Genomic DNA, 12,995 nt, shown 5'->3' on the forward strand with positions numbered 1-12,995 from the left:
TTTTTCTTAGATATTTAGTTTAAAACTGTAGTCAACTAGACCAGGCCAGAACTTAAATTTATTTAATGTGAAATGAAGTATTGTCTCATTGATCGTTTTATTTCAGGTACTGGAGTGTCTACTAAGTTTCCTTACCCAGTAATTCTTTCTATTTTTTTATTTAAATTTTTAAAATCTTATCACAGTTGACATTCAGTATTCTATTAGTTTGACGTATGCAGCATAGTAGTTAGACATTTTTGTAAGTTAGGGGTGATTCCCCCTGAGAAGTCTCGTGCCCCCGGCGTCATGCAGTTATCACGGTACCTCTGCCTGTGTTCCCCGTGCGGCACTTCACAGCCGTAACCAGTGCTCGCAGCTGGCAGTTTGCACTTAGTCATCCCTTTCACCGCCTCCGTCTCACCCATCCCCTCACCCCCTGTGCCCTCTGGCAGCCCTCCGTATGTTCTTGGTGTGTGAGTTTGTTTCCGTTTGTTGACTTGGTTTTGTACATTCCACAGGCAGGTGAAATCGGGGTAATTGTTTTTCTCTGACTTATGTCACTTAGCGTGACATCCTCTAGGTCTGTCCCTGTTGTTGCAAATGACGAGTGTTCCTTTGTTTTTTAAATGGCTGAGTAATATTCTGTTGAATATATTTACCACATCTTTATCCATTCGTTTATCGATGGGCTCTTAGGTTGCTTCCATATCTAGGCTGTTGTAAATCACGCTGCAATGAGCATGGGGTGCATATATCTCTTGGAATTAGTGGCTTGTGTTTCTTTGTATAAACACTCAGAAGTGGGATTGCTGGTCGTACAGTAGTTCTGTCTTTAATTTTTGGAGGAACCTCCATGCTGTTTTCCAGAGTGGCTGCGCCGGTTCACAGTCCCACCAGCAGTGCACGAGGGTTCCCTTTCCTCCACGTTCTTGCCAGCATTGTGGGTTTATCTGATGGTAGCCACTCTGACAGGTGTGAGGTGGTATTCATCGTGGTTTTAATTTGCATCTCCCTGATGATTAGTGATGTTGAGCATCTCTTCATATGTCTTTTGGCCCATCTGTATGTCCTTGGGGGAAGTGTCTATTTAGGTCGTATGTTCATTTTTTAATTACATTGTTTGGGATTTTTTGGTGTTAAGGTGTATAAGTTCCTGGTATATTTTGGATAAGAACCCTTTATTGGATGTGTCAATGGTGAATGTCTTCTCCCATTTAGTAAGGTGTATCTTTTTGTTTTGTTGATGGCTTTCTTTGCTGTGCAAAAACTTTTTAGTTTGATGTAGTCCCATTTGTTCTTTTTAAATAAAAGATTGTCCTTATTTATTTTTAGAGGGGAAGGGAGGGAGGAGGAGAGGGCGATAAAGAAACCTCAATGTGTAGTTGCCTCTTGTGTGCTCCCAGCTGTGGACCCAGCCCACAACCCAGGCCTGTGCCCTGAGTGGGAATCAAACCGGCGACCTTTGGTTCGCAGGCCAGCACTCAACCCATTGAGCCACATCAGCCAGGGCTGTTAATTGTCTCTTTGTTTTCCTTTCCTGAGAAGACATATACAAAAAAAATTGCTAAAAGTAGTGTCAAAGAGTTTACTGTCTGTTTTCTTCTAGGAGTTTTATGCGTGCAGGTCTTACATTTAAGTCCTTAGGCCATTTTAAGTTTATTTTAATATAGGGTATAAGAAAATGATCCAGTTTCTTTTCTTTTTTTTGCATGTATTTGTCCAGTTTTCTCAACACCATTTATTGAAGAGACTGTCTTCACCCCATTGTATATTCGTGCCCCCTTTGTTATAGGTTAATTGACCATATAGACTGGGTTTATTTCCAGGCTCTATTCTGATCCATTGATCTTTGTCTCTCTTTTTATTTATGCCAGTACCGTGTTTTGCTTACTATAGCCTTAAAGTAAAATATGATAACAGGTAGTGTGATACCTCATTTTTGTTCTTTCTTAATATTGCTTTGGCTATTTGGGGTCTTTTGTGGTTTCTGGCCCTGACTACTTTAACAAATGTAATATAACACATATAGATTATCTTTTCTATAAGTGATGATTAAATATGTTTTTAAAACACAGAAAGTCCCAGAATCTTTATGATTTATTTTTAGGGTTTTTGAAATATGAAGTCACACTTCATATTTCAGGGCAAAGGGAAGAGTGGTCTCCTTTTTGTGCTGGTACAGAATAAGACTTTACTGAGGAATTAGCAGATAGAGAAGTAATTGACTTAGCACACTAAAATCATTTTTGTTTGGACAGACATCTTCCTTGTCACCAGGGACATTACTCACCATGGTTCGTCAGTGCCGGGGTCAGGAAGATGTTATTAAATGCTTTCCTTTCTCCCTGTTTCTGGTGTTTCTACTTTTAAGAAACCACCAGGAAGTTTAGTCCTGCTCAGAATCATTCCATCAAAGCCTTTTGGAAATCTAGAAGATTAAACCATTACGTAGCAGTATTGGTCTCAAAGTAAAGTCACTTAAAATTCTTTTTTTAAAGATTTCATTTATTTTTAGAGCGGAAGAGGAGGAGAAAGGGAGAGAAACATCAGTGTGCGAGAGTGCCATCTGTTGGCTGTCTCTTGCATGCCCCCAACTGGGGACCTGGCCCACAACCCGGGCATGCAACTCACTGGGAATCACACTGGCGGCCCTTTGGTTCACAGGCTGGTGCTCAGCCCACTGAGCCGCACCTGCCAGGGCGTAAAGTCACTTTGATACGATAAAGTTATAGTCTAATGCAGGGGTTTTCAGCCTGTTTCATCTCATTGCACATGCAAACTCATGACTAAAAGTCTATGCATGCCAAACAATTATCTTTTGCTGACCTGACAAAAAGTAGGTATAATTCTGATTGACTTACAAAAATATAATAAAAGTAATTACCTACCCTTTTTGCTCTAAAGTGGCTTTTTAAAAAATTAGGTGCCTACACTTGTATATAAGTATTTCTGGTACCAAGAATTAACCAGTCAGATGCAGTCTTATCTGATGTGACCAACAAGATGCAGCTCTATTATTGTCTATATATTTATGGTTCAAGACAGGGCATTCACACTGGACAGCTATTGCATTGGCTGTTGTCTTTTTTTTTTTTTTTATTTGACAGTATAAGGGAAAAGAGGTCAGTGCCCCTGACTAAACAGGTATTGCTAGTTTTAAAAATTCTTGTGGCACACTGGTTAAAAATCGCTGCTTTAATGACTGTTGGCTATTTAGTACAATCATTGAATATAATATAATCTTCTAAGCAATTATAATATGTTTGTTACATTGTAACATTCATGATTTATGTAGCATCTTTGTCATGAATAAAATCTCTGAATCATTGTTCCTATGTAATCACATGATCTCCTCTAACACAGTCTTCAAAGCAGTTTCCAGAAATGTGGCAAAATTTTTAAATAGTTAGAGTCTTTACTAAAGAACACTCATTAAAAGTTGAAAGTTGCTCAAATTTCAAATTAGGTTGATCTATGAAGGCCTGGTATTTTGTTTATCCATATAAATTTGTGCTGAAATCTAACTTTTTTTTTTTTTCATGTACAGTGTTATTTGAAATAATTTTCTTTGTGCTCCACTGGGAAAAGAACCATTTTCTTGTTTGTTTTTAACAGAATCTTCCACAATCTGTAATTGAAAATGTTGGAGGAAAAATTTTTACATTTGGATCTTACAGATTAGGAGTACACACAAAAGGTAAATGTTGTTTTAATTATTTTGAGAAGGAATACTTTTATTTCTGAAAAATTTTGATGACATATCCATCTCAGTTGCTTGTGGTGTATCATATAGCTTAGATTTGCATTAAAGAGAGTAGTTCGAGGAACCTAAAACTGGTGAAGAGAGAGACACGAGACGGCGCCTTCTGCGCCTGTGCTGCCTGATGTGGTGCTGAGGGACATGTAAAATTCGGCTCCTCGGTAGGGTTAGCCACATCCTAAATTTTGGATAGCCACAAATGTCTGGCTAGTGGCTACCATATTGGATAGGAGAACATTTTTCCCAAATTAGAAGGTTTTTTGAGCAGTGCTGTTCTCTATGCAGTTTATTCTACCTGAAGACTGTTAATTTGGCAATCAGAACAAAAATGAATTAAAGCTTTTTAAAAATACCTGTGGATTTTCTTTCCCCCATACTTTCATTTTCCCCATAGTTGTAAAATACAGTTAAGCAAAATAAACAAAAAAAAAGTTTGTCTGCAGTCATTAGCTTTTAATAGTTTCTTATTGAGACTTACAGTTTTTTCTTCTGGGCAAATAAATCCACAACAGTCTTCATTATCATATATTTTCCTCAGTACTCTCTATTCTCACGTAATTCATAGGAGTCTTGAGACTTAAAGAGGCATTAAAGCTTGAACAGTTTCACCCAGTCATCTCAGCAGAACTAGGGTTTTCTTGGGCATTCTGAAGCTCTACCTTGCAACAATTAATCACTGGCCTCTGTTAAAAGTTATCTGTTAATGTATACGAGGTCTGTCTGGAAAAAGTTCAGCCACTGTTAGTATAACGAGAATGGTTTGTGTGACATCGATGTAACCTGGCAGCCAAGGAGAGGGGACTGGAATGCGCATGCGTGAACAATGACGGCCTCACTGTTCTAGTCAGTGGGGGTGGTAGATGCCATCTAGTGAGCATGTGTGCTGTGTGGTGGTTGTGTTCAAAATGAGCGAGTAGAGCAACAAATGCGCATCAAAGTCTGCGTTAACTTTGAACGTTCCTCCATGGAAACTATTCGTATGATCCAGAAGGTCACAGCTACGGGCAGGTTTATCGTGACAACACATCCTCTCATGCATCACGTCTCATGTAGTGTCCCGTGTGCTCTTCTGCGTTATGAATATGCTAAGTAACAGCCTTCGTGGTAGTGCCTCAGCTGTTGACTTTTAGGAAAAAGACTATTTAACCTGATGCCACATTTTTCTCCCTCTTTGTGCTCCCAATTACTGACTTTAACCACCTCTTGTGTTCTTCCTGCACACGCAGCGCTGTCCCCCCATCATGCACTAAACTGATAACAGATCTCTTCCGTGGTCTGCCTCATTGGGTTCTTGCCAGGGGTTCTTTCTGGTGTGTACCCCATAGGTCCCATTAGCACCACTCACATAATGGTGTAGACCAGTGGTTCTCAACCTTCCTAATGCTGCGACCCTTCAATACAGTTCCTCATGTTGTGGTGACCCCCAACCATAAAGTTATTTTCGTTGCTACTTCATATTTTGTTACTGTTATGAATCATAATGTAAATATGTGATATGCAGGATGGATTTTCATTGTTACAAATTGAACACAATTGAAGCATAGTGATTAATCACAAAAACAACATGTAATTATATATGTGTTTTCCGATGGTCTTAGGTGACCCCTGTGAAAGGGTCGTTCGACCCCCAAAAGGGTTGTGACCCACAGGTTGAGAACTGCTGGTGTAGAAGATGACTATTTCTTTGTTTGCTAATAAACATGTTTATGACTAATGACATCAAGATGTTGGGTCTACTATTTACTGCTTCTCTCTCTTCACCATAAAAGTCCTATCTGAGTCTCTTACTTTGCCTCCCGGTTCATCTGGGCAACTGTAGCGAGAGGCTCTAAGAAAAAATCTCATTAATTAGAATTATGTTATTCCTATACTGACTGGTGATTTTTTTTTTAAGGAAAGGGTTGCATTTTTAGAGGCTCACCAGTATAATGTTAACATAGTCTCCTCATCAGATACTTCACAATGAGATGCAAAATAATTTTCTTGTAATAGTAATTAATGGTTGATGGGCTCAAACTTTCTGTAGGTGCCGATATTGATGCGTTGTGTGTTGCACCAAGACATGTTGATCGAAGTGACTTTTTCACCTCATTCTATGATAAGTTGAAATTACAAGAAGAAGTAAAAGATTTAAGAGTGAGTAAATGTTCAGGGTGAAAGGGGAAGATTTATAAAAATTAGTTTAATCCATTGAATAAATTTTATGGTATAGCCATCGTTTGTTGAATTCTTAAAAAGTTTGCCAACCTTTTTAAGTACTTATCATGTGTGCTTGCATTTTAATTTTTTACAGTAAGCCTAAAATCATAAATCTGTAATTTTGTGTTCAAAGTAGAAAATGAGGCAAACTAAGTAAGTAGTAGGCATTTTGGCCATGATTACATATCTGAGTTGCAGAAATGAAAGATTTGAACTTAGGTTTGTCGAATTCAAGAGTCCAGTGTGTTAAAGCTAGTTGCTGAGAAGCAAATCTGTGTCAAGCATTATGCTAAATTATATTTAAACAATTTTAAGTATAGCATTCATTTAAAAGCACTAAAATTATAGGTCTGATGTGTAGTTTCGGAGACATTGAACTTGTTTGATTTTCTTACAGGCTGTTGAAGAGGCATTTGTACCAGTTATCAAACTCTGTTTTGATGGGATAGAGGTAACATGAAGTTCAGATACACGGTTTTTACTATGTGCAATTTTAGTCTGTGTAGGTTAAAAACTTGATTTATTTTAAAGTTTTATAATTGGTGAATTTGGTGTAATATTAATAAGAATTAAGTTTTTAATGGAAGTGACTGCTTGTTTTGTGTAGAATACCATTTTTAATCTTTTTAAAAGAATGTCACGAAACTAGAAGCTAAGAGACAAAAGTAATGAAATAGACAATGAAAATGCTGCTGTAAAAGTTTACTTGACAGTTTCTCCCTCTGTAAATTCTGTATACTTTCAGTCTCATTATGATAGTGCAGTATACTTTTGCAAATAGAACTTTGTCTTAACTCCATTTAAATTAAATATTTAAAGAACTTGAGAGAAAATTAGGACTTAATTATGACTTAACATTACAGATGCTGAAGTATTTTCTGATAGGGGAGGACGTGTGAACTCCCAGTTCTTGAGATGCTGTGCATTTGTTTTTTGTCGCTTTCAGCATGTGTAATGAAAGTAATTGGAGCAAAGTTGCCAAAGAAGCAACTGTATTTATTACTTCTCCCTCCCAGAGTGGTGCTGGAGTCAGACTAGTGGTAATAGTGACGATTATGAAATTTTGACAAGTTGAAGAGTAATACTTCATTGTTTTGCAAAAAGGCTGTTTTTTTTTTTTTTTTAAGATTTTATTTATTTTTAGAGAGAGGGGAAGGAAGGAAGGAAGAGAGGGAGCGAAATGTCGACATGAGAGAGAAACATCAATTGGTTGACTCTCACATGTGCCCCAACCGGGGACCAAACCTGCAACCTGGGCGTGAGCCCTGACTGGGAATTGAACCGGCAGCCTTTCTTTGTGGGACAGCGCCCAGCCCACTGAGCCATGCTGGTCAGGGCAACAGGTGCTTTCTGTGATTGCTGCCTGACCCAAGTCTTCTGTGGAAAGTCAGATGACTAACCTTACAAAATAGACATAAAATGGTAAATTTAATAAAAAATTATCAAGTTGAGGCAGTTTTGATTTACTGTCAATGTTTAAATGAATGTAAAACAATCTGTAATGTAAGGTGATGCCCTGTTTCCCAAAAAGAACATTAACAACAATGGGGAGATTTTTGGGGGGAGACCCAACTTAGACTGTGTAAACTTTTCAGGATGGAGATAAAAGTCAGATGATTACTTGAAATGTTTAATGTGTTTTCTATGTATACATTCTATATAAAATAACACTTTTAGGGAATGTTTTTCCATTTCAACATTTTGTGAAATTTTAATGCCAGTTTCATCACGGAGTAGCTTTTTTTTTATTTTTTAGCATGCTTTATTGATTATGCTGTTACAGTTGTCCCACTTTCTTTTCCCTTTGTTCCCCTCTACCCAGTGACCCCACCTCCCTTCAGTTATACCCCCCTTTGTCCATGCCCATTGGTTGTGCACATGGTTCTTCTCAACATCTTCCTGTCTACTCTACTCCCTCCTACTATGCTTCTTAATTCCTGCACCATCTCCCTCCCTTTCCCCCTTCCCCCTCCCTCCTGACCTCCCCCCACAATGTTCCCCACACCCATAGTTCTTTTCCCACTCTCGTTGCCTACTTAGTTTGCCTTTGTTTTGGTCCCCAGCTTCTGTTGTTGGTTGTTGTGATACTGTTTTCATTTTAATGTCATAGTTTTGATCCTCTTTCTCCTAAACAAGTCCCTTTAACATTTCATATAACAGTGGTTTGGATCTGATGAACTCCTTCAGTTTTACTTTGTCCTGGAAGCAGTTCCTCTGCCCTTCTATTCTGAATCACAGTTTCGCTGGATAGAGTAATCGTGGTTGTAGGTTTTTGCTTTTCATTCCTTTGAATTTTTCTTGCCAGTCCCTTTTTGCCTGCAGAGTTTCTTTTGAGAAATCAGCTGATAGTCTTATTGGGACCCCTTTGTACGTAATTGTCTTCTTCTCTCTTGCTGCTTTTAAGATTTTCTCTTGATCCTTAATTTTTGACATTTGATTATAATGTGTCTTGGTGTGGTTCTCCCTGGGTCCAGTTTTTCTGGAATTCTCTGTGCTTCCTGGACCTGTAAGTCTATTTCCTTCCCCAAATTAGGGAAGTTCTGCTTCATTATTTTTTCACAAAATTTTTCAATTTCTAGTTCTTCTTCTTCACCTTCTGGCAACCCTATGATTCAGAGCCTCTCCTCATTTTCCTCACTTCTCGTTCCCTCTTTCTGCACTGTTTGACTATTTGTTCCTTCCCTATGTTCTGATTTGTTGATTTGATCCCTGGTTTTCTTTCCCTCACCACTAGTTTTGTATGTGTTTTTGTTCATTTCAGCAGGACTAGCCTTCATTCCTTCCCCGTCTTAAGTTTAAGATCTGCTGTCAGGTCTGTCAGCATTCTTATAACCAAAGTTCTGAACTGAGCCTCAGAAAGATTTCCTGTCTGCTGAGATGTTAGATTAGATATTTGCTGTCTGGTCAGCTGCATCACTGTGATCTCTATCATGATCTGCGCCATCCTGACAATTTTGTGTTTCCCTTTGCTTCCTGGGCGGGGCTGTCACACCTCCTACGCTATAGGGGTTGGAGCCCTGTGCATTTGTCACAACCAGGCGACCCTTCTCACCACGCTGTGGCGTTTTCTGTGGCAGTGGGGATCCAAGATGGATTCCTGCCGTTCACTCTCTGCTGAGAGACCGGGAGCCTCCTCCTCCATCCCCACCCGCTCCGGGCCTCACAGTCCGAGGCAATGGGGGTCTGTCTTCCCCGGTGTTGGTATTGCAAGCTGACGGGTCTGGTGTGCAGCTAGGGGTGCTACCCAGGCGCTTCTCGCCTCCCCTTAAATACGGGTGTCTGTGCTCACCTTTGTCCTGCCTCTGTCGCTGCTGCTGCCACGGACAGCACAGCTTGACCTCTGCCCCGGCTTAGCCCCTCCTACCCACCTAGGTGAGCACCATGTCTTTATAACTTCATATGTTGGACTTCCATGTAGCTTTATTTTCTTGAATTTCTGGTTATTTCTGGGTTTGCAGTAGTTGTACTTCTTCTTAGTTGTGGAGGGAGACGGAACGTGTCAGTCTAGGCCTCCATCTTGGCCGGAAGTCTCCTGTGTGTACTGAGTTGCTTTTTGAGTTAATATTTTTTGTGAGCATATAATGTTTATTTCTGTCTAAATTAGGGCTTTGGAATCTGTTTATTGAAAAACTGATGTTGCGCCAGTACTGTTTGTATGTACACCTTTTTTCTTTGTTGTAGGTACATGTGAATAATTTTTCTCTAAGTTCTTAAAATACTTGTTTTTGTATTGATTTTATAAAAGGCTTGTTTCTAGCAGCATTCAAAGTTTGAAGCACGACATCGTACCCTCAGGAATAATTAACACACTGCGTACGGGTGGCGAGAATTCTCGTCATTTCTAAAAGGCATTTAAAATATCCCGGTACACAATGTGTTAACAAATGTGTGCCGTTTCTTTGCACACTCATCTCTTCTTGAAAGAAGGAAAAAAGACACGTGTATTCTATAAGCCTTCAAAGTCAGCCAGCGTTTGTTTTTGTTTTCTTCGTCAAAACTAAGTTGGAGAAACCTCCTGTGATAGTATAGATATGTAAGTTCTTAAATTTAAAGAGCTTGTTTTTCACTAAAAGGTATGTTTGGGCTAAATATAAGGATAGGACCTTATAATTGTACACCTTATAGAATATAACCATTTTATAGTTAATATGGAGAATTAAGCAGTTAATTTTACATTATCCTGTATATGAATTTAGCAAATTAATTAGATCCAGTTGTGTGCATTTAATAAACTTAGTAAATCATACTTAGTAAATATGATTAAAATGACAAGTAGTTTCTGTTTCATATTACCATATTTTAATATCTGATTAAAATACTTATGTATGAATTAATATAGTTTGGACTTCTGGAAACATTGCCATGTCTAATTGATGAGAAGATCCTGGCTTTAAGGAGTATTAAGCATTTTTTTTTTAAAGAGATGCTTTAAAAATAGTTCAACAGATGTGGATGTTAAGTTTTGTTTTTGTTTTAGATCGATATTTTATTTGCAAGATTAGCACTGCAGACTATTCCAGAAGACTTGGACTTACGAGATGACAGTCTGCTTAAAAATTTAGATATACGATGCATAAGAAGTCTTAACGGTATGTCACAACCTACTTCCTTTTGCCTAGTAGCAGTTTTTGTCACATACGAAATAGTTTTAAACTCAAGTTTTATAATGAAGCCTTCTATAGCCAATATTATTGTTTATCCATAGTGATTCAGATTAAATGTGCTTTACTTAATAGTTAGACTGTAGAGGGCGTTTGGTCATTTATTTTATTGATCTTGCACTTGAAAAAAAAATTCCTGGAATATTTAAGGAATGTCGGATACTGGTACTCTCTTAGTCATGCTTTGGGTTTTACTGTGTAACCCTAATTAATTTATATTCTGCTCTCCTTTGTAATGTTTTTAACTTGCGTTTGAAAGGGTTGCCTTTTAACACTGTGTTAGCATTGGTACCCTGCTCTTGAAGACAATTCTTGGACATTTAAGTGCATCAGACCATCCTCACTGTATGTGGACTGGAAGGATGAAGTTTTAATTAAAGTTGAAATCAGGCAGGTTACAGTTCAGATTCTTCGGTTGAGAATAGTGTTTGTGATAGGAGATCAAAGTTTTAGATTATTTGTCTCTTTATTGAATTAATAGTATAGATTCTACCAAATAAGTTTAAGAATTTAACATTAATCTCATAAAATTAAAAGAAATATTATCATTAAATTTTTGATGATTTAATGTTTTGTTTTTTCACTCCCGTTAATCAGGTTGCAGGGTAACCGATGAAATCTTACACCTAGTACCAAACATTGACAACTTCAGGTTAACTCTGAGGGCTATCAAACTGTGGGCCAAACGTGAGTTCCGACTTTGTTGGCTAGCTTATTGAAAATATTTAAGCGTTTGTTTCACACTAACTTTTCTTTCTGCTTTTCCCTTATCAACAGGCCACAACATCTATTCCAATATATTAGGTTTCCTCGGTGGTGTTTCCTGGGCCATGCTAGTAGCAAGAACTTGCCAGCTTTATCCAAATGCAATAGCATCAACTCTTGTACATAAATTTTTCTTGGTATTTTCTAAATGGTATGTGTTTAGATTATATTAAAATAAAATTGATTGTAGACACTGAAGTTTAGTCTTATTTCTATGACATTTCTGCAGCTGGTTTCAGATTCAAGTTTTAGTTCATGATGTAGCCATTTAGGTAGTCTGGGGGGGTGGCGATCATGTTCTGTATAAAATGGTAAATTTAATTCTATTCTGTTTCCCTAGCTTTCTCAGGATAGTAAGGCAGTTATTATTTGTACTTCCATGCATAAATTTAGCCTCTAAATAAACTCTGAATTTTAGCTGTAATATCTATAAAATTCAATGAATTGATCGGCTGGGATATTAGTTACTTTGGAGAAACTTATATATACCACTATTTTCTCTTTGAATTCTTCTAGATCTATAGATCCTTAGTTTCTTGTGATTTTTTTTTTTTTTTTTTTTGTTTTGTTTTTTGTTTTTGGCTTTCAGCTGCCCATTTATCTCTGATCAAATATTAAGACACAGATGTATATAGAAAGCTTTTAAGAATGACTATAAAGTGGTTGGATAAAAGTAGTTTGACCATTCCTTTGAGATTAGTCATTAACCCTGCAGAGATTTTTTTTTAAAACTCCCCTCATTTCAGCTTGTTCGCACTTACCAAACAGTATTTCTTTTAAGAAAAGTAAGATGAAAGGTCATTGCCATTTTATATTAGTTGCTTTGGCCCAAAAGCTTAGGGTTCTTGGTTTTAATCAGATTGATTTTAGAGATTTGTCTTCCCTCCCTGTTCCAGCCAACTCCTGTATCTCCTCCCTCTGAACAAAGTCTTGCGTAGTTATTTTATAAAAATCAGAGGTTTGGGGTATGTAGGCCTGTGTCACACTTCTTAATGCACATTGTTATTTACAGAGTTAATAGTACTTATCATATGTAATCAGGCTTGATGAGGACTGAAGCATGTCAGAATTTTTCTTAAACGCTACACATACCTAGCAAATACTGTTTTTGAGAAGTTAACTTTGATATTAAGGATAGCCAGCATTTGTTTTCCAGTTTTTTAATCTCTTCTGTAAAGGACCAAAGTAGCTAATTCAAAATAATGTATTCCTGTCAATTGCACATACTTAAAACCTTTAAGTCATGAAATAGAGAAAAATTTTCCTAGTCCTTTTTAAAAAATCATTTTGGGGGGAGCGTTTCTCTACCATGCAAAGAAATGTTCATTTGATTATGACTTGGTAATTCATGTATATTTTTAGTTTTTACTTATTTTTAGATAGAGGGGAAGGGAGAGAAAAAGGGAGGGAGAGAAACATCAATGTGTGGTTCCTTCTTGCAAGCCCCCAACTGGGGACCTGGTCCACAACCCAGGTATGTGCCCTGACTGGGAATCAAACAAATGACCTTTCAGTTCATAGGCTGGTGCTCAATGCACTGAGCCAGACCAGCCAAGTTTTTTAGGCAGTTTTTGTAGTTATTTATACTTTGCCTATAATGAGTTAACTTTTTCATCTTGGTTGTCTTT

The 12,995-nt window shown here is 37.7% G+C and overlaps 1 protein-coding gene across 1 annotated transcript in view; it reads left to right on the forward strand.

The window, feature by feature from the left end:
- The window catches only part of PAPOLA (poly(A) polymerase alpha), a 58,729-nt gene that overhangs the window by 16,437 nt on the left and 29,297 nt on the right, over positions 1-12,995 (forward strand). Inside the window, exons 4-9 of the mRNA XM_090271371.1 lie at positions 3,598-3,679; positions 5,769-5,878; positions 6,339-6,392; positions 10,419-10,530; positions 11,200-11,289; positions 11,380-11,518. Coding sequence (XP_090127497.1) covers positions 3,598-3,679; positions 5,769-5,878; positions 6,339-6,392; positions 10,419-10,530; positions 11,200-11,289; positions 11,380-11,518 — 587 coding nt within the window. The remainder of the gene's footprint in view (positions 1-3,597; positions 3,680-5,768; positions 5,879-6,338; positions 6,393-10,418; positions 10,531-11,199; positions 11,290-11,379; positions 11,519-12,995) is intronic.

Source organism: Furipterus horrens, unplaced genomic scaffold (genome assembly GCF_987537825.1).
Source record: "Furipterus horrens unplaced genomic scaffold, mFurHor1.1.pri manual_scaffold_3, whole genome shotgun sequence".
Lineage (NCBI taxonomy): Eukaryota > Metazoa > Chordata > Mammalia > Chiroptera > Furipteridae > Furipterus > Furipterus horrens.